Source organism: Furipterus horrens, unplaced genomic scaffold (genome assembly GCF_987537825.1).
Source record: "Furipterus horrens unplaced genomic scaffold, mFurHor1.1.pri manual_scaffold_10, whole genome shotgun sequence".
Classification (NCBI taxonomy): Eukaryota; Metazoa; Chordata; class Mammalia; order Chiroptera; family Furipteridae; genus Furipterus; species Furipterus horrens.
In genome coordinates, this window is record NW_028327180.1 from 21384645 (window position 1) to 21406589 (window position 21945).

The window sequence follows — 21945 nt, forward strand, 5'->3', positions numbered from 1 at the left end:
TGACTGGTGTGGCTCAGTGGACTGAGTACTGACCTATATACCAAAGGGTCGCAGGTTCAATTCCCAGCCAGGGCACATGCCTGGGTTGCAGGCCAGGTCTCCAGGTCTCCCTCTCTTTCTCCCTCCCTCCAAAAATAAATAAATAAAATCTTTAAAAATACAAAAGTATGTACAAAAAAAAGTATTCTAGTACTGTACAAGGAACATAGTAGGTACTCTCTCTAGGTATCACTGTGCTCCAGTTCCCAAGCACTTACATTTTTCAGAATCAGACCATTAAGAAAACAGACTAACAATATAATCAATAAAATACACTTAAAAAAAAAGAAAGAAAGAAAAAACAGACCATGAAGGGAACACGACTAGTTTTACAGGCAATGCTACCATTCTAGTTCAAGCTACCCATGTCTCTTGCCTGGAATACAGCGTGAGCCCTTTTTCTAACCCCCAAACACAATGGTGCCGCCAATCAATTGCCTAACTGTGGCCAAACTGGTCTTTTGATTGCTGGGCCACATCCCCAGTTTCTGACTCAGTTGGTACGTAGTATTTCTAAGAAGTTGCCATGTGATGGTGCTGGCCTCAGAACCTTCCTTTGTGAGCCATTGCTTAAACAAAACTTTAAAAACCAACCTGTGGGAGATTTCTAGCTCTCCGTTTGAACCACTGTCATACAGGATGATTCTTAACATGCCTGAGACTAAATCAGCACATCTATAAATCTGCAAAGATAATTCTTAACTGTAAGACATTTGTGAGGATTAAGGGCTGTTTAAATTGGCCAGGAGGTGTAGGCTAGTGGGTTCTGAAATGGTGGCCACTACTCCACTCCCTTAACCTCCCGCCCCTTCTCTCTCCTCCCGCTGTCCTCCACCAAACACAGGGAGTCATTCTTTGGAGATAACGTGGCAATTCTCAAGTTCTTGTTCAGATCGAAATCTTGAAAACTTAATAAGTAAGGCCCACTACCCCCACAGGTCTGGGACCAGGAAGTCGTAGTTTTCACAAGGTCTTTGCCAGACTGAGGAGACCCACTCGTGGACAGGCCACGACGCCAAGGTCTGGCACATAGTAGATGCCCAGGAAGCCTCCACGACCTGCCAGCTAAGCCTCACGACAGCCCCGCGTGGTTGGGTTCTGCAGCCTCCCGGCTTACCTGGAACTGATGACTCAAGGACTGAGGCTGCTGGACCCTCAGAACCTGGTTCCACGCAGGACGGAGACCCAACAAGCCTGAGCGGGCGTTCCCTGCGTCAGAGGCACACACGCGGCCTGTGCGGTGATCGGCGGCTCCTCCCGAAGAGGGCAGGTAATAGGCACTTGCTTGATGACCCTGAGTGAAGAGGGAAACGCGGGAAGAGATCTTGAGCACAGCTGGGGGCGTTTCCCTGAGTGATAAGGCCATTGTTGGCTTCAATTGATCATTTCATTACCAGCGGCAGGCTTTTCAGATTCTTATTGTTGAGCAACTTGAGGATCCAAGTCAAGCTTTCAGGTTGGTTTTAAAACCTCCTGCATCACACCCTCCTCTCATACACTAAGTAATGGAGAACTTTGCTGCAGAGAAGCTGGTTCACTTTGGGGTGATTAGTGAGGGGGTAGCAAACCTGGAAATGAAATAGGAACAATGGCCTCCATGGATCAGTTTGCATATCGGTGGATGAGTGGGTGGGTCTGCCCCACCCTGTAGAATTATGCCAAACCTCAGCTCAGCTCCCTGAGATCTGAGGAAGTGACATTTAAGGTAAAATTTGAGGAACGAATTTGAGTTAGTTGGACAAATTCGAGGATAAAAGTCTTTAAGGATAAAGGGGGAGCCAGTGAGAAGGCCCTTAACTAAAGTTTGAAGTTTGTACAGGAGTGACTGAAAGAAGTTGGTTTGGCTAACAACCCAGGAGGAAGTAGGGAGGTGCAGGAAGCAGAAAAGATAAAAAATGGCTTTTGTGAGGTTGATGAGATAGGCAAGAATTGCTGCTGCAAGACCATTCTGGCAAGGTTGAGGGTTTTGGTCTTCATCAAGTGCAAAGGAAACAAGTGAAGCATTTCAAAGAGTTAACATGGTGTAAAAGCATACCTCGGCGATATGGTGGAAACGGTTCCAGACCAATGTACTAAAACAAGTATTGCAATAAGTGATCTTTTTTGCTGGTAGGGGATCTGGCCTTTACTTCGTAAAAAATTGTAACACTTAGGAAATCCAATAGAGCAAAGGTTGCCTCTAATACAATTTGAAATTTGAATGGATTACTGGCTACAATTCAGAAAATAGATCTTTTGGTGCCTTTAAGAAATACAAGAAGTAATGCTTGGTGAGCAGTTAAGTACAGATGTGAATTAGACTCCTCAACAGATATTGTTAAAGTTGTATGTCTAAACATTTTGAATTGCTGGTGGCAGCAACTTCCTCTTTTTGTTTGTTCTTTTACTGTGGGGTGGGTATGCAGTTTTAATTTAAATACTATAAATACAAAATATGAGTCATTCCCTAACATAGTTCGTGACAAAAAGTTACTTAAGACAGGGAGCTCCTCTGTTATGACGCTGAATTCTGCAAGACTGGCCTTGCTTTGTAGGTTAGAGCATGATTTAACAGGATGGAGCCAGCCTACCTGCCGGATGCTAATTTCCTTAACAATTGATTGTTATACATTGGGTACTTCCTCTGGACCCATTGTGTTTTAAGAATTATTATTTTCTTTTCTACAAGGCTAGTTCAGAAGCAATCTCATTTTCACCCTTACTCCTTGTGTAAGAACTGAAATTGTTTTACCTGAAATCTAGTTTCTTAGCCAAGGAATATTTTTCATTTCCGTTACTGTCTGACATGCTATGTAGTCTTAGTCTCTGACTACTCCCTCTTGTTTTAGCCGTTGCTATTCTTTTCTTGTCCTTCATGCTTACATGTAGAAGTCTGCAAGGGCATCTGACAAACTTAAAATGTAGCATGAAACATGTATATGGATGTGTATCTGTATGCATATGCACACCCATCTGTGTCCTGCTGCATGTGTAGGGGAAGCTAATAAGCAGTGGTTTAAGACTCCTGACTTTGAAATCAGGGTCCTGGGAGTACAAATCCGAGCTCTGCCCTTTGGCAAGTTATCTTTTTGTGCCTCTTTTTCATCTAGTAAAGGGGCAGGGACGATAATGGTACAATTGCCTCTTAAGAGTTGTACTAAGTGACTTTTCATAAATTAAACACTTGAACAGTGTCTGGCATGGTAAATGTAGTATAAAAATAGATAATAGATAATGTGAATATTTGTGTATGCATATATGAACATACACGTTATCTATGAATTCATCTAAAATGTCTATTTCTATTTCAGAGCAGAAGGGAGACTTAGAGGGAGCAGGTGTGTCATATTGTTTTATATCATTTGTAAAGGTTTTTTGTTTCAGGCTCTTTGGATGCTATGTTCTATATTCATTTATGTGATTTTAGAGCTACTTGTTTATGACTTATGTGAAGTTGTTTTAATCCACTCATTTATGACAGAGAAAAAAGTTGCTTTGATATGAGAATGAAGTGAGTTGTGCCAAGATGTCATCATTCAATGTCTTTGTCATTGATAAGCAGTCAGCAGCCCAGCTGCTGAGGGGCTCCGCTGGGGGCTTATCAATAAGAACACAGGGAGAAGCAACTATGGTAAGGGGACATTTAAAGATTTTATTTATTTATTTATTTAGAGGGGAAAGGAGGGAGGAGAGGGAGAGAACCATCAATGTGTGGTTGCCTCTCTCACACCCCCAACTTGGGACCTGGCCCACAACTGAGACATGTCCCCTGACTGGGAATTGAACTGGTAACCCTTTGTTTCACAGGCCAGCACTCAATCCACTGAGCTACACCAGCCAGGATGGTAGGGGGACATTTAGAGTATAAACACTGAGTTTGTGAGGACTATTTGAGTTTTAGTTTGGGTGGGTGACTTCGCTAACCTGACTCTCCGAACATCCTTGGGGCATTTGCTCCTGTCTTGGGGAGGTACTCCTCAAAAACATTGTTAATAAACCCACAGTGGCTTGGCAAGAGATCAGACTGCCTGCTGACACTGGCATCTTTGTACCCTAGCAACCTGCTCTAGCAATATGGATCTTTTACTTCAGCGCTGGCAACTGGAAATCGGCCTTTTGGTTGGTGGTTGCCAACTCTCCAAGTGCTCCCGCTTATATAAAAGATGCACCTTATATTAAATTTAGATTTCATTGCTTCATCTCCCCTTGCCTGAAAATACAGTGTAATTAATCCATCCTTTGTTTGGAGTATGTTATTTCTCTATTTAGTTTTATTAAGAGATATTTTCCTGTATGCTATTGACTTGTGAAATTATGACTCCTACATCAAACCTGTGCTAAATTAGTTGTTGGCAAAGACAAAAAATAGTTTCTGGAGCATAATGTTGCTACCTCCCCAAAACAAAACAGACAAAAAACCCCAAACATACTATTATTAGAATAATTTGAAATATTCTGCTTAACTATGATAAACAAAAAGTAATTTTACTTTGTATGAGTACTGTTTTTCTCTTTTAAAAAGTTAGAGTAAATAATGATTTTTAAGTTTCCTTGAGAAGAGAGGAGGAAAGTTTGGAAGGGATAAATCCAAACTTTGTTCGATTGAGTCATACACCGACATGAATAGGTCTCTGGCTAAGTGAGCTAAAGTGGTGATCCCTACACTGATCTTCCTTTAGGAGAAAGCCTAAAACTATGGTCTAAAAAAGTTTTTCCCATTTTTCAGGTGCAGGTCAGGAAACTTTTTTTATCCCATTACAAAATATCTGGCTTTAATAAATAATTTAAAACCCCTTGCATATCCTAGTGATTAAGAACACATTGTGGCAGGCATGTGGAGTACTGTACCCCAAATTTATCAATTTACTAGCAATGTGATTTTAGGTTACTCTTACTTTCTAAGTCACTATTTCCTCATCTAAAAATGGCCAAAAAAGAAAAACTTAATCCCACAGAGTTATTGGGAGATTACTTTCTGTGAATGTGAGAATCTGTACTTGAAAAAGTATAGGCTTGTATTCACTGAGATGTATCTGAATTATATATAGCTTTTCTTTTTTCTTTTTGTACAAAATATATGACCATCTCAACAAATACATGTTTTAAACATAAATATAATTCATAATAGCTTGTTTCTACTGAAATGCATTTGTGTAAAAGAATTATGATTTATCCAGTAAATCATTTAGGATTTCCCCAATTATACAATTTAAATAATGAGGTAATATATTTTATAAAGCATCTTTTGTTTGTATGTAAGTTTAATTACGGTGCCTTATATAAACATCTTCTATTGTAAAAGACACCATTAATAAGTTATAAATGGGAGACAAACTCCATGATGTCAGAATTTCTATCAAATTCTTTATATATCAACCCCAACCTTTTGTTTTTGCAAAATATGGGTTAATGGTTTATAGCTTCTACTCTTTCACAAAGTAAAATTTTTAGTCAAGGTATGAATCTGTAAATTTTACATCTGGAATTAACTTACAGTAAACTAACAGATATTTTGTGACAGTGAGCTAACAGTCTTTCAATAAATACAAATTAAGAGCATATTTAACAACTTGGGGACACCTAATTATCATACAATTCAGATTAGACAGAATAGTTTCCTTCTTGGGTAATCTTTCTTATCCTTAAATTCCTTCTGATTTTTTTAAACCAATCTCATCACCAGAAGTTGAACAGCACCTAAACAGAGCCTAGAAGAATGATGAGCACTCATATGTTAGGTTGATATATTGCTCAGTTTGGGATTTCATTGACATAAGTAACACACACACACACACACATTTCACACACACACACACACACACACACACACACACACACACACACACTTCCCTAAAATATAAGAGAAAGTTTATTTAGAAAGTTACGGAGGTACTAGAAGTAAACCAGGTGGGCTGTATAAGCTCAGGAAACAAGTACAGAGGCAAAAGATGGACCCTTGAAGCTTAGGAGAGAGAAAGGCAAAGGTAATGAATTATCCTGCAGGGAAGAGGAGGAAGAGAAAGGCACAGGCCCCTTCCTGAGAGAGTGTGCTCGGGAAAGAAGGGGAGAAGGCTCAGTCATTCTCCTAAGAGGGAGAGTGATGGCGTAACTGTATTTTAAATGTCAACTTTAAGGGGGCCTTTCTAAGAAACTATACAAAGGAATCAGCACATCAAAGAAAATAAAACATTGGCTTCTTGTAATTAGATGATGAGAAAAAGATTCAGAAATGAACATTTCAGTTTTAAAATAAAGTGAGCTACAATTTGTGTTTCAAACTTTTTTTACAACTTTAAATGAATATTATTCAAAATAAAAATACTTTCATAAACATTAAAGCCTATAATATAAAATTGGTAGCAATTAATAACTTCTTTCTTAGTCTTTCTATATAAATAATCGATGAACCAATTATTTTCTCTCAATTCTGCAAAGCCAAATAATCATTGAAATTGATTCCAGATTTAGCATTTTTTAAAATAATCACTCAAACATATACAATTATTTTAATATTTTTAAAGAATTATAGGAATATGAAAGAAAAATGTTTATTTTTACACTTTTTGACTTTTATAGAGTCCTAATACATTACAAAGATTTTTTCTTTTTAACCCACATAAGAATTATAATATGTAGAAAAGATGAGATTTTTGTTGTGCAAGTAAATTACTGTGCTTCAAACTGTTATTGCTTTTGAATTTGTTATTTTCCCTCTAAAAAGAAAACAAGAAGAGAATCCTGTGACACTAATAAGACATCCCAGGTGCTTTCAAACGATTCCTTTTCAAACAGGAACTTCTAAGCAAGCACACTATTTTGTGGGTCCATGGGTATCTTTCCTTCACTCCTCTTCTTCATCTGGCATATCGGGTGAAGTTAGCAAAAGAAGATCTATGTTTGAAAGACAAAGGAGAAAGAACATTATCCGTCAGACCAATTTGCCCATGCTTAATTTTTAAAATAGACAATGAGTTATGAAAATTTCATAATTTCAATAGAATAAAGGAAAAAACACATGATAATCTCAATAGATACAGAAAAAACATTGTTTTTTCATGATAAAATCATTCACATGCTAGGAGTAGAAGGGAACTCCTTCAACTTGATAAAAATTTATCTAAAGACCCATAGCTAACATCACACGTAATGGTGAAAGACAGAATGCTTTCCATCTAAGATAAGGACTGAAACAAGGATATCTGTTCTTACCACTTCTATTGAACACTGTACTATAGGTTCTAGTTTGGGCAATTAGGCAAGGAAAAGAAATAAAATGCAACCAGCTTAGAAAGGAAGAAAGAAGTAAAACTATCTCTATTTGCATAAAACATGCTTATACATAGCAAACCCTAATGGACCTACTAATCAATCAATAATTTCATTAAGGTTCCAGGACATAAGATCAATAACCAAAAATTAATTATATATTTATACTGGTAGTTAACAATTCAAAATTAAAGAAAATTTCACTTGTAGGTACTGGCCAGTTAGCTCAATTGGTTAGTGTGCCATCCCAGTAAGTCAAGTTTGTAGGTTTGATCTCCAGTCAGGGCACATACAAGAAGCAACCAATGGATGTATAAATAAGTGGAACAAAATATCAATGTTTTTCTCTCTCCCTTTCTCTCTCTCTCTAAAAATCCAATTTAAAATGCTTCCGTTTATAATACCAGCAAAAGAATAAAATATTTAGGAATAAATTAAACAAAAGAAGTATAAAACTTTTATTCTAAAAATTACAAAACATTGTAGAAAAAATTAAAGTAGATATGAATAAATGGAAATACAACCCATGTTCACAGATTGGAAAACTTAATTGTCAGCGTGGCAATATATCCCATATTGATCTACAGATTCAGCACAATCCCTATCCAAATCACAGCTGACTCTTTGCAGACGCTGACAAGCTGATCTTAAAATTCATATGGAAATTCAAGGGAATCAGAATAATCAAAATAATCTCGAAGAACTACAAAGTTGGAGGATTCACAGCCTCAGTTAAAAACGTGCCCTGGCAGGTGTGCTTAGTGGATTGAGAACCGGCCTGTGAACCAAAAGGTTGCCAGTTCGATTCCCAGTCAGGACACATTCTTGGGTTGTGGGCTGGGTCCCTAGTTGGGGGGGAAGGTAGAGGCAACTGATAACTATTTCTGTCACATATCGCGTTTCTCTCCCTTTCTTTCTGCCTCCTTTCCCTTCTCCCTGGAAATAAATAAATAAATTCTTAAAAAACAAACTTGCTATAATACTACAATCATCAAGAAATTGTAGTATTAGCACAAGGTTTGACATGTGGATCAATAAGTAGAACCTAGAGTCCAGAAATAACCCCTGACATTTATGGTCGATCGATTTTTTGACAATAGTGAGAACATAATTCAATGGGGGGAAAGAATAGTGTTTTCAACAAATGGTGCTAGATATCGAAACTGAGTATCTACATGCAAAAGAAGTTGGACCCCTTTCTTACACCACATACAAAATTTAACTTAAAACAGATAATAAATATAAGTGATAAAACTCTTAGAGGAAAACATAGGAGTAAATATTTGTGACCTTGGATTAGTCAATGGTTTTTTATTAGGACACGTAAGCCACAATAAACCAAAGAAAAATGGACACATTTGACCAAGAAAGTGAAAAGATAACCCATAGAATGGAAGAAAATATTTGCAAATCTGTATCTGATAAGGGCCATGTATTCAAAATATATAAAGAACTCTTACAACTCAGTAATAAAAAGACAAAAGGACAAATAAGCCAATTGAAAAATGAGCAAAGGATTTGAATAGAGATTTCTCCAAAGATAGACAAATGGCCAATAAGTACATGAAAAAAGATGTTCAACATCATTAGTCATTAGAGAAATGTAAATCAAAATCACAATGAGATACCAATTCACACCCACTAGGATGGCTATAATAACAAGTGTTGGTGAAGATGTAGAGAAATTGGAACCCTTATATACTGCTGGTAGGAATATGATAAATTTAATAAAATGCTACAACCACTGTGGAAAAGTTTGGCAGTTCCTCAATAAGTTAAACATAGAAAAACTGTATAATCTAGCAATTTCACTCTTAGCCTTAGGTATATATCCAAGAGAACTGAAAACATGTTCAAACAAAAACTTTCACATGAATATTCAAAGTAAAATTGTTCTTAATAGCTAAATAGTGGGAACAATAGCTGACTGGATAAACAAAATGTGATTTGTCTATATTTTTTAATAGTTATTAAAAAAGGATTATGTACTGATATGTGCTACTACATGAATGGCCCTTGAAAACATTAAGCTAAGTGAAAGAAGCCAATCACACCCACACAAAAATTATAAGAATCTATACAAAATATCCAAAAGAAATAAATCTGTAGCTAGAAACTAGGTTAGTAGTTGTCTAAGATTAGAGAGTTGGAGAGAAGTAGAAAGTGTCTGCTACTGGCTATGGGTATTTCTTTATGAGGTGATAAAGATGTTCTAATTGATTACTACTTGAATGTAGTAAAAACCATTGAACTGTGCACCTTAAATGAGTAAATTATGTGGTATGTAAATTATATCGCAAAAAATTTAAAAATATGCATGCCCTAGTGATTCTAATTCTTGATGTTTTATAAGAAAAGAAGTGTGCAAGTGTTTAAAGATGTATTCATACATGTTCATTGCACCCTTGTTCAAAATAACATAAATAAAACATAAGTATCCATCAATAGTCAAGTCAAATAAATTAAGCCTGGCTATACAATGAAATTCTAGAGTCATTCAAAATAACTGTCTGCATATGTACAAATAAATACCCCTAAGTTTAGTAACCTGTAAAAAGGCAAGGTAATAAATGCATTCCACATTCCATATGTTATATACATATATGTGTATATGTCAGGTATATACACATACATATGTAACTTTTGTATATGTAAAAACGTTACTGTTAGAGAAAAAATGAGAAGTATAAAGTTAACACAATTTCAATATAAATGAAATGTAAAACCTAAAAATCTCCAAAATCCAAAATCCCCTTCCAAAGTTACTTGGGCAAATGTAATGAGAGAAGTTATATGTGGTGCACACATACACACACACCAAATTAAGTGACATTTGCTCAAAGTCTTGATTGAGTAGGAATAAACTAGGTAAAGATAAGACAAAGAACATCCCACATTCTAGGCAGAGAAAATAACATGTGAGGGTCCTGAAAAGAAACTGGACGCCTCTGCTAACCTCTCATAGCCACAGTGAGTCAGAAAGGGTTGGAGAGGAGAGAAGTCCTTGACTGCACAGTTTTATGGGTTACATTAAGAATTTTATTTTAATCCTAAACGTAAAGAGAAGTAGCTAAAGGTCCTTAAGCATGAAGCTATAATAAGAAGAATGGATAAAAGAGGAGCACAAGTGGATGTGAGGAGGTTGGTGCACGGTAGATAGTCCTTAGCTTTGGGTGCTGTGAACTGGAGATGAAGTAAGTTTGGAGCTGGGAGACTGAATATGCAAATGGCAATGGCCAGACCTCAGATTAAAATAGAACTCTGGCCCACAAACTGTAACAACCGGCCCAGGAAGCCAAACCATAACCTCTACAGCATTGGTTCCAAATGATCAGGAGGATTTGGTCAGTAATGACCAGCTTTCCTAATACTTGCCCCTCCTTTCACTGGAAGTGGGGAATGGGTTGCTGGAGGAATGGTCATGCCTTCCATGGCACCAAGAGGGAAGAAAAGGGTGGGAATGAGCTGGATAAGAGGCGGATTAGATGGGATTCTAGTTTGGTACCGGGAAGTTGAGGTACATACCACCTGAGGACTTTTCTCTCTCTCTGATATAAGAGACAAGGTCATCTGCTGAAAAAGAAAAAGATCTGAAATTTGAGATGAGTCAAAAAGTCAGAAACAGTTACTGTGGAGTGCAAGGCAGCAAGCTGACTGTAGGAAGGTAGTAGGTTTGCTGGACACTGTGAAGGACTGAGATTATAGATGAATTTAAAAGTGGTTTCAGCCCTGGCTGGGCAGCTCAGTTGGTTTGAATGTCATCCCCATATGCCAAGGTTGTGGGTTTGATCTCTGGTCAGGGCACATACAAGAAGCAACCAATGAATGCATAAAATAAGTGGAACAACAAATCAATGTGTCTCTCTCTATCTCTCCCCTCTCCTTCACTCCCCTTCTCTGTCTAAAATCAATAAATTAAAAAAAAAATGATTTCAATCAGATTTCTTGTATATTCTTCAGTAGCAATAACATGCTTGGATGAAGACTTTAGTATTCTTCTAGAATAATGAGATGAAGACAGCAGCAAGGAAATATAACATTGGCAGCAGTTAGGGAAAGAATGAATTATAGAATCTTAGCTGAAGAGAGAGAAGACTAGAGAGGACCAATCAGTGGATATGGGAAAAGGTGGTCAGTATTCTGGAAGGCCTGATTATGCTGGAATAGTGGCGGTGGCTGACCAAGCTCCGTGTGTGACTATAGATGTGCATGGTTGAGACCTGGTAGAGAAGACTATCTTGGGGAAGCGTGTATAATCTACCTGTTTTTCTTCTCCAATAAAATTTTTACAAAGCAGAAGATACATGGTTTGTATTATTATTTATTTATAAATATTTTAAATTATTCTGTATGGTAATAGGTCAACTATCAAGAATTATAAATTTGCAATATTCCGAGGAATTGTAGATACACTGACAAGAATTTGAATGTTTCTGGTGATAATTACTTATAATTTTATTATGATCAGAAAGTTTAGATTTCATCTGCATATTTTGATATTTATAGTGTTGAAAGAATTGTGTCATTCAGTACTATATACTACTATTAAAAAATACATCCAAGAATGAAATATGTTGAAGTAGTTCATTATCAATGATTTTTGTTTTTTCAAGTCATCCACAAAACTGTAAACATTCTCTTGTTATTATCTAAGAAGAATATAGTTTTTCAAATGTATTACTGCTGTGTAATAATAAAGTTAACCTGATATCTCTAAGTCAGTAATTGATTACATAACTGAGAACAAACTGAAGACAAAGGACTTATGCTAAGAAAAAAAATTTTACTCCTGAACATGAGAGAAGCTGCTATTTAAGTAAATATTTGTAGAAAGAATTATTACAGACTTTGTAATGTGAATCAGTTTCCAAAGTGAAGAAAACTCTGAAATTAGGCTTTAGTTCATCATATACATATTTAGTTCATTGTATATATCAGTATATATAGGGGCATATACATTTGCAATATATAACATATAACAACTATGTATATATTCAATACATAATCTATATGTAATATATTATCACTAAGGCATCATGATCTTTATAGAAAAGTTTCATTTTATCAGTAAGTTAGAGACATGAGGGATTTTTTTCTGAGCACGATCTTTGGATACCAGGCTATGATTGAGAAAACAGTAATTTTCTATATTTAATTTTAAGTAGGACATCCTGCAGATATAGTCCATGAAGGAAACTTAAAGATGCTTCCAGGCAATTGACACGTTGTGAAGATTTACACTCTAAACTTTAGGGACCCTATCTTGTGTTCAAGGAGCTCACATGCCAGTATAGATGAAATCTGACAAAATAAAGAAGAATATGATAAATGGCTTTTGAAAATCTATTGGAAAACACCCCCTACCATTTAAAATGCTGTGATTGTTAAGAGAGTAGAAGATTATTTTATGTTAATTGGATCAGGATGGGCCTCATATAGAAAATGGAATTTCAAGAGAACCCTAGAGGAGGGAATGGGTTTGAACTTGATGAGATGAGGGAAGCAATCAATTCCTGGAAGAGGAAACACTTCTAACACAGACATGGGAAACTGAAGTTCAGTTTGGCAGTTAATACTAGAAAATAAAGCTGAAAATGTGTGATGGATCTGATCATGACAAGTCTTAAATGCTAAGATAATGAAAGTTTCATTTCACTTCTTTTAGCAACATTTGGGGAATCTCTGCTGTATTTCCAGCACTTTTTTTGGCTGAAGAGACAAAGATAAGGGTTTAGGTAAGCTACTCCATGGTATTGCTGCCTCAGCATTCATCTTGTTTTGGCTAAATGGCCTGCAAGGACCTTAAACTGATACTAGCCCCCTTACGCCAACAAATGTCCTGGACAGCAGTTCACAGAGTCGCAAGCAAGTATAAGTTCCTGATGTGACTTCTCCAACAGCCCCTGTGATCAAGTCTCCCCTGCCTCCCAGGGCCTCTATACTTTATGTACCCCTTAGATAAAACCCCTGTGGGGCTTATCAAAACCCTTCTATTTTGGTTTGAATTTACCAGTCCAGCCCTAGTCCAGTAATACAAAAGCACTCCACCCACAAACTCTAATACAAGCATGTGCCCCAGGTCCCATACCTTTCTCTTTCTCTCTCTCTCTCTCTCTCCCTCTCTATCCCTCTTTCTCTGTCACTGTTCTCTCTGTCTCCATTCTGCCATGACCTCCTTGTGTGGCCCCTCCGGGCATGCCATGAATAATAAACTTGTCTATTGCAATTTATCTGTAGTCAGCTGTTGAATTAAGGCACACCATTCTGTACTCTCGGTGCTCCACTTAACAAATATTAATGTAACAAAGTCAGAATACTCCATTTTGCATTCTGCCTTCTGCCTTCAGGAAATTTATTGCATGCTGAGGGCAGAAGGGAAGGGTGCAGTCAGTTAACACATTACAATGCAGTGAGTCAAGTACTTTGATAGAAGTATATAGATGGTGCTGAGGAAAAAAGTGGGCATCTAATACAAGTGGTAGGGGTATCGAAATCAGGGATCATTTCTTAAAGGATGACGTGGTAGTAAGGAAAAGAATAAAGAAAGGACGTTGCAGGCAGATGTGTAGCAAGAGGTGAAGAATTGACTGACTTTAAAGTAATGATAATAGTAATAATTCTAGCTACTATCTATTGTAGTTAGCATTTATTATGTGCTGGAATGGTTATGATAAAGTTAAGTACCATTACGAGCTCCATCTTACAGGCCTGGAAGTTGAGGGAGGCTTAGTGAGGATAAATGACCTACCAATGATCACCAGGGATCAAGCTATATGGCCAGAGCTCGAATCCAGAAGTCCAAATAGTCTTAATTCTTCCTTATTCCCTTGGCAAGAAGGAAGGGAAGAAGAGGTGACAGATGATGCTGAAGAGGTACATTTTGTAAGGTGCTGTTTGTTAAACTATGGGAATTCTCACTGTCCTGAAGACTACAGGGACACTTGAGGGTTTAATCATGTTATGACATGATTGGATTTAGTTTGGAAAGATCAGATGATGGAACAAAAAATAAGACTTTCCAGAACCAGAACTGGAGGCTGGAGTGATCAGTTAAGGTGTTAAAATCATGTTAGAGAGATATAACAGGCACTAAGATAGCAGTAATCGAGATGAAGAGAACATTAAAAAATATATATTTTAAGGTAGAACTGATACTCCTGGGAAACCAACTAGAACTAAATATTAGGGCACTGTGTTTGGAAATTTATGTTGAGAAAGTAACATGTATATTTCATAGCATATAGTTTCTTACACAGTAAACATCTAATATATAGTGTCTTTATAATTCTCCAAATTTTGAGAACAGGAGAAATTACTTTTAGGTATTCATTCCTTTATTTCCTCATTCATTCATCAAATATTTCTGGAGAACTTACTATAGTCACTGGGCATATAGCTGTGATCAGAACAAAGTCCCTGTTCTCGTGGAACTTATATTCTAATGAAGAGGGGCAAACACTGAATGAATAACAGGAAATAGGTGTTATGTCAGATGACATTCAGTGTTATGGAAGGAAAACAAACCAGGAAAAGGGAAATAGGGGTAGAGTGAGGTATTGCTTTTTTTTTTTTTTTTAAAGACTGTATTTTGGTATTGCTTTTTTGTATAAAGGATCATCAGGGACGTCTTCCCTGATGACATCTATGATATAGGAACTAAGAACTGAGTTACAGGAATGAGCTGTGCAGGAGCCATGGTAGAGATCTGCATATACACTGTAGACATGAGCTCCAAGAGTCCATAGGACAGCTAAGGTGATTCTAAGTAGGCATTTGGACACCATCATAGGCCCTGAAAGGAATAGTGATTTGTTCCCAATACAGAGCTAAATAGTCCAAAGGGAGGATGGTGTCACTGAAACCAAGGAAAATCTATTCTATGATGTGACCTACAGCAAGATAACTGAGATCAGGACCAAAATGTGTTCACTGGGTTTGAGAAGAAGGGTCATTAGGGACCCTTCCCAGAATGTAATGAGGAGCTAGGAGGGCAGTAAAGAGCCATCTTTTCAAGAAATTTGGCTGTGTACAGAACATGAGTTGGTCACTAGAGAGCACGGTAGGGTCAATGGTACACTTTTTTTTTTTTTTTTTAATATAGATCAGTTTTGACTGAGGAACATTCTAGGTAAAAAAAGGGAGTAACTGCTGGATCAAAGTTCCTGTGGTATAGAAAGATTAACCGTACCCAAGAGAGGAATCTGTTAGTGAAGGACTAGGAAGAAAGAATAGAAACGGTGCAGATATAGATGTTTCTAAATTTGTGGGCAGGGTCTGATTTTGCAGCTTTTTATATCCATTTTCTGTGGGAAGAGGAATTATCTCTTGCACTGAGTTGGAAAAAGAGGTAAAGAAGTTTAAGGAGCCCTGGTGTGGCTCAGTTCATTGGGCGCCATCCCACCAATCAATGGCCAGTTCCATTCCTGGGTTGTGGGTTGCAGGTTGTAGGTTGCAGGTTATGGGTTTGTACTGGTAGGGGAGCATAGGAGAGGCAACCAATCAATATTTCTCTCTCACATGCACGTTTCTCTCTCCTTTTTTTTGCCTCCCTTTCCCTCTCTCTAAAGATAAATAAAATCTCTTAAAAAAAAAAAAAAGTTAGGCTGTCTGGTGTGGCTCAGTGGATTGAGTGCCGGCCTGTGAACCAAAGGGTAGCTGGTTCAGTTCTCAGTTATGGCACATGCCTGGGTTGCAGGCCGGGTCCCAGGCTGGGGGTGAGCAAGAGGCAACCACACATTGATGTTTCTCTCCCCCTCTCCCTCCCTCCCTTCCCCTCTCTCTAAAAATAAATAAAAATAAATAAAATATTTTTTTAAAAAAAGAAGTTTAAGGAAAACAAAGGTCATTGAATATTCGAACTATGTAGATGAATGGGAATCAGAAGCACCTAAGAGTAAGCAGAAGAGTGCTTTCTGGAGAGCCCTGCTAAAGTTGGAGAAGATGTTGTCCACTAAAAAGTGGGGATTCTGTGTCAAAGGCAAAGTTGACTTTCAGTTTAGCCAAAAAGGCAGAATGGAGCGAGAGGCGCCAAGACTACAGGACACTAGCAGAATGAGTTGGGAGACAGGGCAGAGATTTGGTCAAGGATGTAAGAAGTCCATGCCTTTGAGGGATAAGAATAAGGCAGAAAATGGAGAACTAGAAAAACTTACATTTTGAATGGCAATCAAGGGTGACAATTCTAAAATTATATACTTGAAACCTATATAATTTTATTAACCAATGTCACCCCAATAAATTCAATTAAATTTTTATTTAAAAGATGGCAAGAGAATATTAGCTGGTCTCATTTATAAAAGGTCACTTTACCAAAATTCTTTTCATAGACATTACTTCTGGTAAGTGCAAATGGGAAAGCGGGTAGGAAGATTTACTTTTGACTCTACATATTTCCATATTGTTAGGAAAAATTTTACACCATGAAAACATATTACAATTATTATTTAAAAACTAGATAGAGTATGTACTAATAGGATATGTAGTTATCTAGAGCACACATTTATAAGTAAAAGCATTGATGTAGTAAGACTTTACTGTGGGAAGGGGGAAATCACTAGTCTAAAGCACCTACCCCATTTTCCATGCTATAGCTCTCACATTAACCTATAAGCTTAGAACTCCTGACGCCCTTTCTCTGCTTTCCTCCGCCCTAATTCACTTAAGGCTGCATGTAATGAAGAAATACGTCTGTGAGGAAAAAAATATCAAGAACGTGAATTGCACACAGCATAATTTTTCTGTTTGATTTAAGTCTATTTCTATTTAATTGTTAGGAAGTCTTACTGAGGATCACTGAAGAGGACTCTAGAAGCTGAAAAATTTGACAGTCAAGGTAATAGAACATTTCTATTGAGTTAAAAGTCTAAACCCTCTAAAGGGTTAATCTAGAAAAATTCCAAAGTTAACTGTTTACCTTTCCTATCCATTTAGTTTTACTTGACCCCCAACTGAATCAAGTAACCACATGTGATTTTATCTAAAGCATGCAGAAAATCAGAGGGGAATAAATGAAAGTGGGGTTCTGCCTTAGAGCTCCATTACCTAGGTCTGTAGTGCCTTTTACCCAGTTATCAAGTTGTCAGGATATTTTGTTGCAAGGCATATAAAAAATGTGCAAATATTTAGGACAGTGAGATTTATGCTATCAAATCTGAAGGTAACACTTGTTATTATAGCACCCTGGTTCAGCAAGATATTCGAAAATGATCTAATGTTTATCTGATATTGGTTCTTATACTATCTCTGGATTCCAAAATAAGGTTTTTACACATTCTTCAAAGAACTGTAGCTGGAATGTAGAACTAGTCCAAACACCGACAAAATGAATGCTCTAAGCTGAGCAGTTCTATAAGGGGATCAGCCTAATTTTGTAAAGGATTGCTGTCATTAAACAGTCTATATAGCCTTTACTTAAATTTCCCTTCGGTTTACAAATTTGGTTTGTAGAGCAAAATTTTTTCTTAACTTTGATGATTTAAATTTCCTAACTCTGTCTTGTTTACTTGCAACACTAGTTTTTATGGCAGGTGGTTTGTAGAGAAAGCCAATAGAACCTGTGGCTAACTAAGGGCTTGTATGTAAGGTATCTTGCTTTGTATATGCAGGAATTCCCTTGCTTTTGTGAAATGCCTCCTCTCCTCTTTGTTATTTGTGGGGGAGTGCTGGGAAAATCTTGAACTTCTCCACTCCTCTTCAGCATGGATTTTACCCTTATTTATTTATATGTGAGACTAGAATGCATTATCAACACACAGCAAAGGATTTTTTTAAACATATAAAATCCTTTCAAAGCATGTTTGACCCTCTACCAATTGTCTTCTCAAGAACTTCTTATTGTATCTTTCTGGATTCTCCCACCAAATTTATTTTTCATGTGTTGATAGCGAAGAGTAATTTGTTACAGATACAGGAGAGAGAAGTTGGCTTTTTGTCTTAGTCTTCGTGATAAATGCTTATTACTGAATTGCTTTTCCTTCTTTTAATGTCCTACTCGAGGCTTTCACTGGGTTTGAAAAGCACATATTAAACAATAGGTATAGCAACCATTCTTTCCTCTGAATGAATAGTGCCATAAACACAACATTCCATAGGCCAGCTGAATAAGCTAATTCAGCAATTGCCTGTGTATCTTAACCAGCTGAGGAATATTTCTATGGCATTATTTTAAGGAAGATATATTTTATGACTTAAAAGCCTAAAATACTTATGTGGAATGCCAAGTTATTTATTTTTTTAGTGCAGAGTAATTTACACATGGACAGCGTTTGAAGTTAGTTGATTCAGGCAGTATTACTGGTTCATAGTGGTGGTGTAAAATCATTGGTGTTTTAATCATTCTTTTTTCAACAAACATGTGGGGAAGAGCAAAATTCTATTCAGAATTTATTCTTAAAGATGCTACCATCAAGAACAGTTCTATTGGTGAGGTTGTAAAGCTGCTACGCCATTGAAATTAAGTTTTTATATATTAAAAGAAATATTATCAGTAAAAATAAACTATATTGAGGCTATCACATCATTTGGACAGTGTTGTTGGGCAAATATATCCAAATGATTTCAATATGAGCTATTTAGTGTTTTTCAAAACACATGTTTAAAGATACTTCCATAATTTTTTTCTTCTGGTGCCTGATTTTTAATTATAATTATTAAACACACACAACAGTATTAATCCCCATGTAACTATTATTTAGATTCAACAATTATCAGTATTTTTTACATTTTTCTCATCTACCCCATTAAACTATTCTTAATTATGTCATTTCACTGTTTCACCTGTTAGCATGCATCCCTGAAAATGACATCACCATAAAGCCATTATTACACGTTACAAAGTATGAACAGAGTTCTTTGTTATGAATATCCAATCTGGAACATTGCCTAAATGTAAGAAAGCTATTTCCCATCACAAATACCTCAGGGGAAGGGCACTCGGGAATGGAGAGGAATGCATCTCCTCTGATGGCAGCTGAGTCTGTGTAGTTTTCTTCTCATTGCCAAATTAGCTGAGGGGAAAAAGAGAAATATTAAGAGCACTTTTTCAGAAAATTAACTCTTGTTCAGTCTGGGGGAAGCAAGGGAATATTTAGGATTCAAACTATAATGGGATTATTTTCTATTTGTTTAGATGTGACTGTGATATAAAAAATTAAGGTGATGCTGATACACAAGGTATATTCCCAGCAGTTCAAGGTAACAGCATGATCTAATAGTAATATCCTCCTCTTTCTACGTGTCTTCTTCCAAAATGCTCCTGGACTTTTATTTTATGTGGTGAATTAAGCACAAATATTTTACAAGACCATTGTCCAAGGTGTTTCATATTCCAGAAAAGTAGAAACGGTTTGAATAGCAAGCTCTGTAAACAATGAGAAGGAATGCTTTCTGTGTTCTTAATTTGGATTTTTTTCTTATTTATGTAAAAGGGCACACCAGGGAACTCCATATGAAACATCCTCAGTGATCAAACTTCTGATTAACTAAGAGGCAGAGGCTGAATTTTTAACTACTTATGTATCATTTTCTGTTCTAAATGGCCAATTATATTATCAAGTAGATAACATAACACATTAGGATATAAATATAATCACCTTTCTATTTAAATTTGAGTATACTTTTTCCTGGGTCAGATCATTTTCTAATCTTTTTACATGCCAGTGCTTAGAAATCTTAGATATTTGGCTTTGAAGTAAAAGCATATTAGAATAACTGTTTACTAAATTCTTGTTAGATAAATACAACACAACTGGTATCATCTTTGAAAGATATGTCCAGTAAATTAATATTTATTTATCTTAACCATACATATTTTTGGCTTAATAACCACAATAATATTAAAATAGTACTTTTTTTGTTTTAAGTGACACACCTAATTATATATAACTGGAAATAATAGCTATTGACCCATTTTAAGAATTCATCTACAATTTGACACATTATGACTTTTATACGTTGTTAATTCAGTTGCCCCATTTTAGCGAGCAACATGCTCTTTTAATAAACTGCTTTGGATTTATAAAGTTTTATTTACCACGGTAATGAGCAGACTAAGCATTTTTACTCCTTTTTACTTGTTAGGACAATATAGCTACAATAGCTAAAGGATCAATATTCTTTAAAATCAGAAAAATAGTGGTAAAATATCATCATTTTAATACTCAGCTATTCAAAAACTAACCAAATAATAGAGCTGACAGGATAGATAACATACCTCTGAAATCCTATACACCCCGACACCCCCAAGCACACCTAAGTGATTTTCAACAAAAAACAAGTTACTCGCTACAAATGTGTCAGTCTTACCTGGTCTCTGTCCATGGATAAGAAGAAGACTCATCATAAAAATTAAAAATGCAAAAAAGAATTGTTGAAATCTCATTTTTCTGCTGCACTAAAATGGAGCAGTAGCTCTCAAAGTAAATCCGACTTCTTTGAACAGTCTGTGCAATATCTGTGTGGCTCTTCTCACATTCTAATGACAAACCTCAGAGAACTGCCAGCTGCCTTTTCCAGGGAGGTTAATGATCACATCAGACAAGGTTACTGGTGTGCTGTGCTGTGGTCAGAGCCTCCCTCAGCCCCTAACCCCTCCTCCACTCCCCTCCTCCTTCCCCTCTGTCACTCCCCTTCATTTCCATAAGCAAATATTGGTGAAATAAACCGTTCAAGTGTGCAAGAATTTCAGTGGAAGTCTACTCTGGAAGCTATTTTGGAGAGACTGACTTAATGCGATCTGGACTTGGAGAAATATGTAAAACTAGGTATAGGCATAGTTTTCCTCCTCCCCTCACCATTTGCATCTGTTTAAACTTTGTGTTGCCCATATTGGTCCCACATGCAGAAACTAATGGAAGTGACAGGAAGTCTCTCCTTTGTCCTTTTCAGAAGGAATTCTGAAGCTCTAACTTAAGACTCCCAAATGCTTTGTGGCAAAACCCGTGCTGAAATGCTTTCTCATCACCAAAGCTACTGTGAAGTGGGCCTATTTGTCTTCAGTTTCTAAATTGCTTAATCTGTATCAATAAACATTCCTGGGATTTAGAAAGTTCTGAAATAAATCTGAAAAATGTTTATATTTTTACTTTGTGAAGTGCAATTTAAAAAGTAATGGAGATCATTTTTATCTGCAATATGTCCAGGATTTTTAAAAGGAAAGCTTAGACAGACCACAAACTCATGAAATCTGTGTTCTGTTAAAACATTTTATATGTGGTAGAATACCAGGCTAACAGAATATCACAGTCACAGAAATTAGAGACCTTCCAATGAATTCAGAAGACACAAAAACCATCTAGCCTTGTCTTTGGCATATATGTACTAAGATCTCTTTTTTTGTTTTAAGTGCTTCCTTCTCTGTTATAAATGGAAATTACTATAAAGTAAACCAAAAGAATCTTGTAGATACACTTTTGAAACACATGTAGAGCGAAATACCAGATCCAAAGCATATGCAGCTTTTATGAACTACCAGCAATTTCGTTTCATTTGGTTTCTCTAGGTTCAGGTAGTTGGTACACAGCCTTGGGCTTCCTGAGGTTTGAAATTAATGTATGATTTGTCTTGATCTTACAAATCAGTCTGTAAAATTCCCTGCCTGCCTCAAAAAAAAGGGGCCACGAAGTAAACTTGACAAGCTCAATGGAGGCCTGCATGGCAGCCTTA

General features: G+C 36.6%; 1 protein-coding gene across 1 annotated transcript; it reads right to left on the reverse strand.

The window, feature by feature from the left end:
- Positions 1-6345: 6345 nt before the first annotated feature.
- On the reverse strand, positions 6346-20844 carry APELA (apelin receptor early endogenous ligand). Its single transcript, XM_090288942.1, has 3 exons — positions 20587-20844; positions 19200-19289; positions 6346-6909 (listed from the first exon to the last, which is right to left on the reverse strand). The coding sequence occupies exons 1-2, from the start codon at positions 20660-20662 to the stop codon at positions 19201-19203; spliced, it is 165 nt and encodes a 54-aa protein (XP_090145068.1). The 5' UTR covers positions 20663-20844; the 3' UTR covers positions 6346-6909; position 19200.
- Between the last annotated feature and the right edge of the window lie 1101 nt (positions 20845-21945).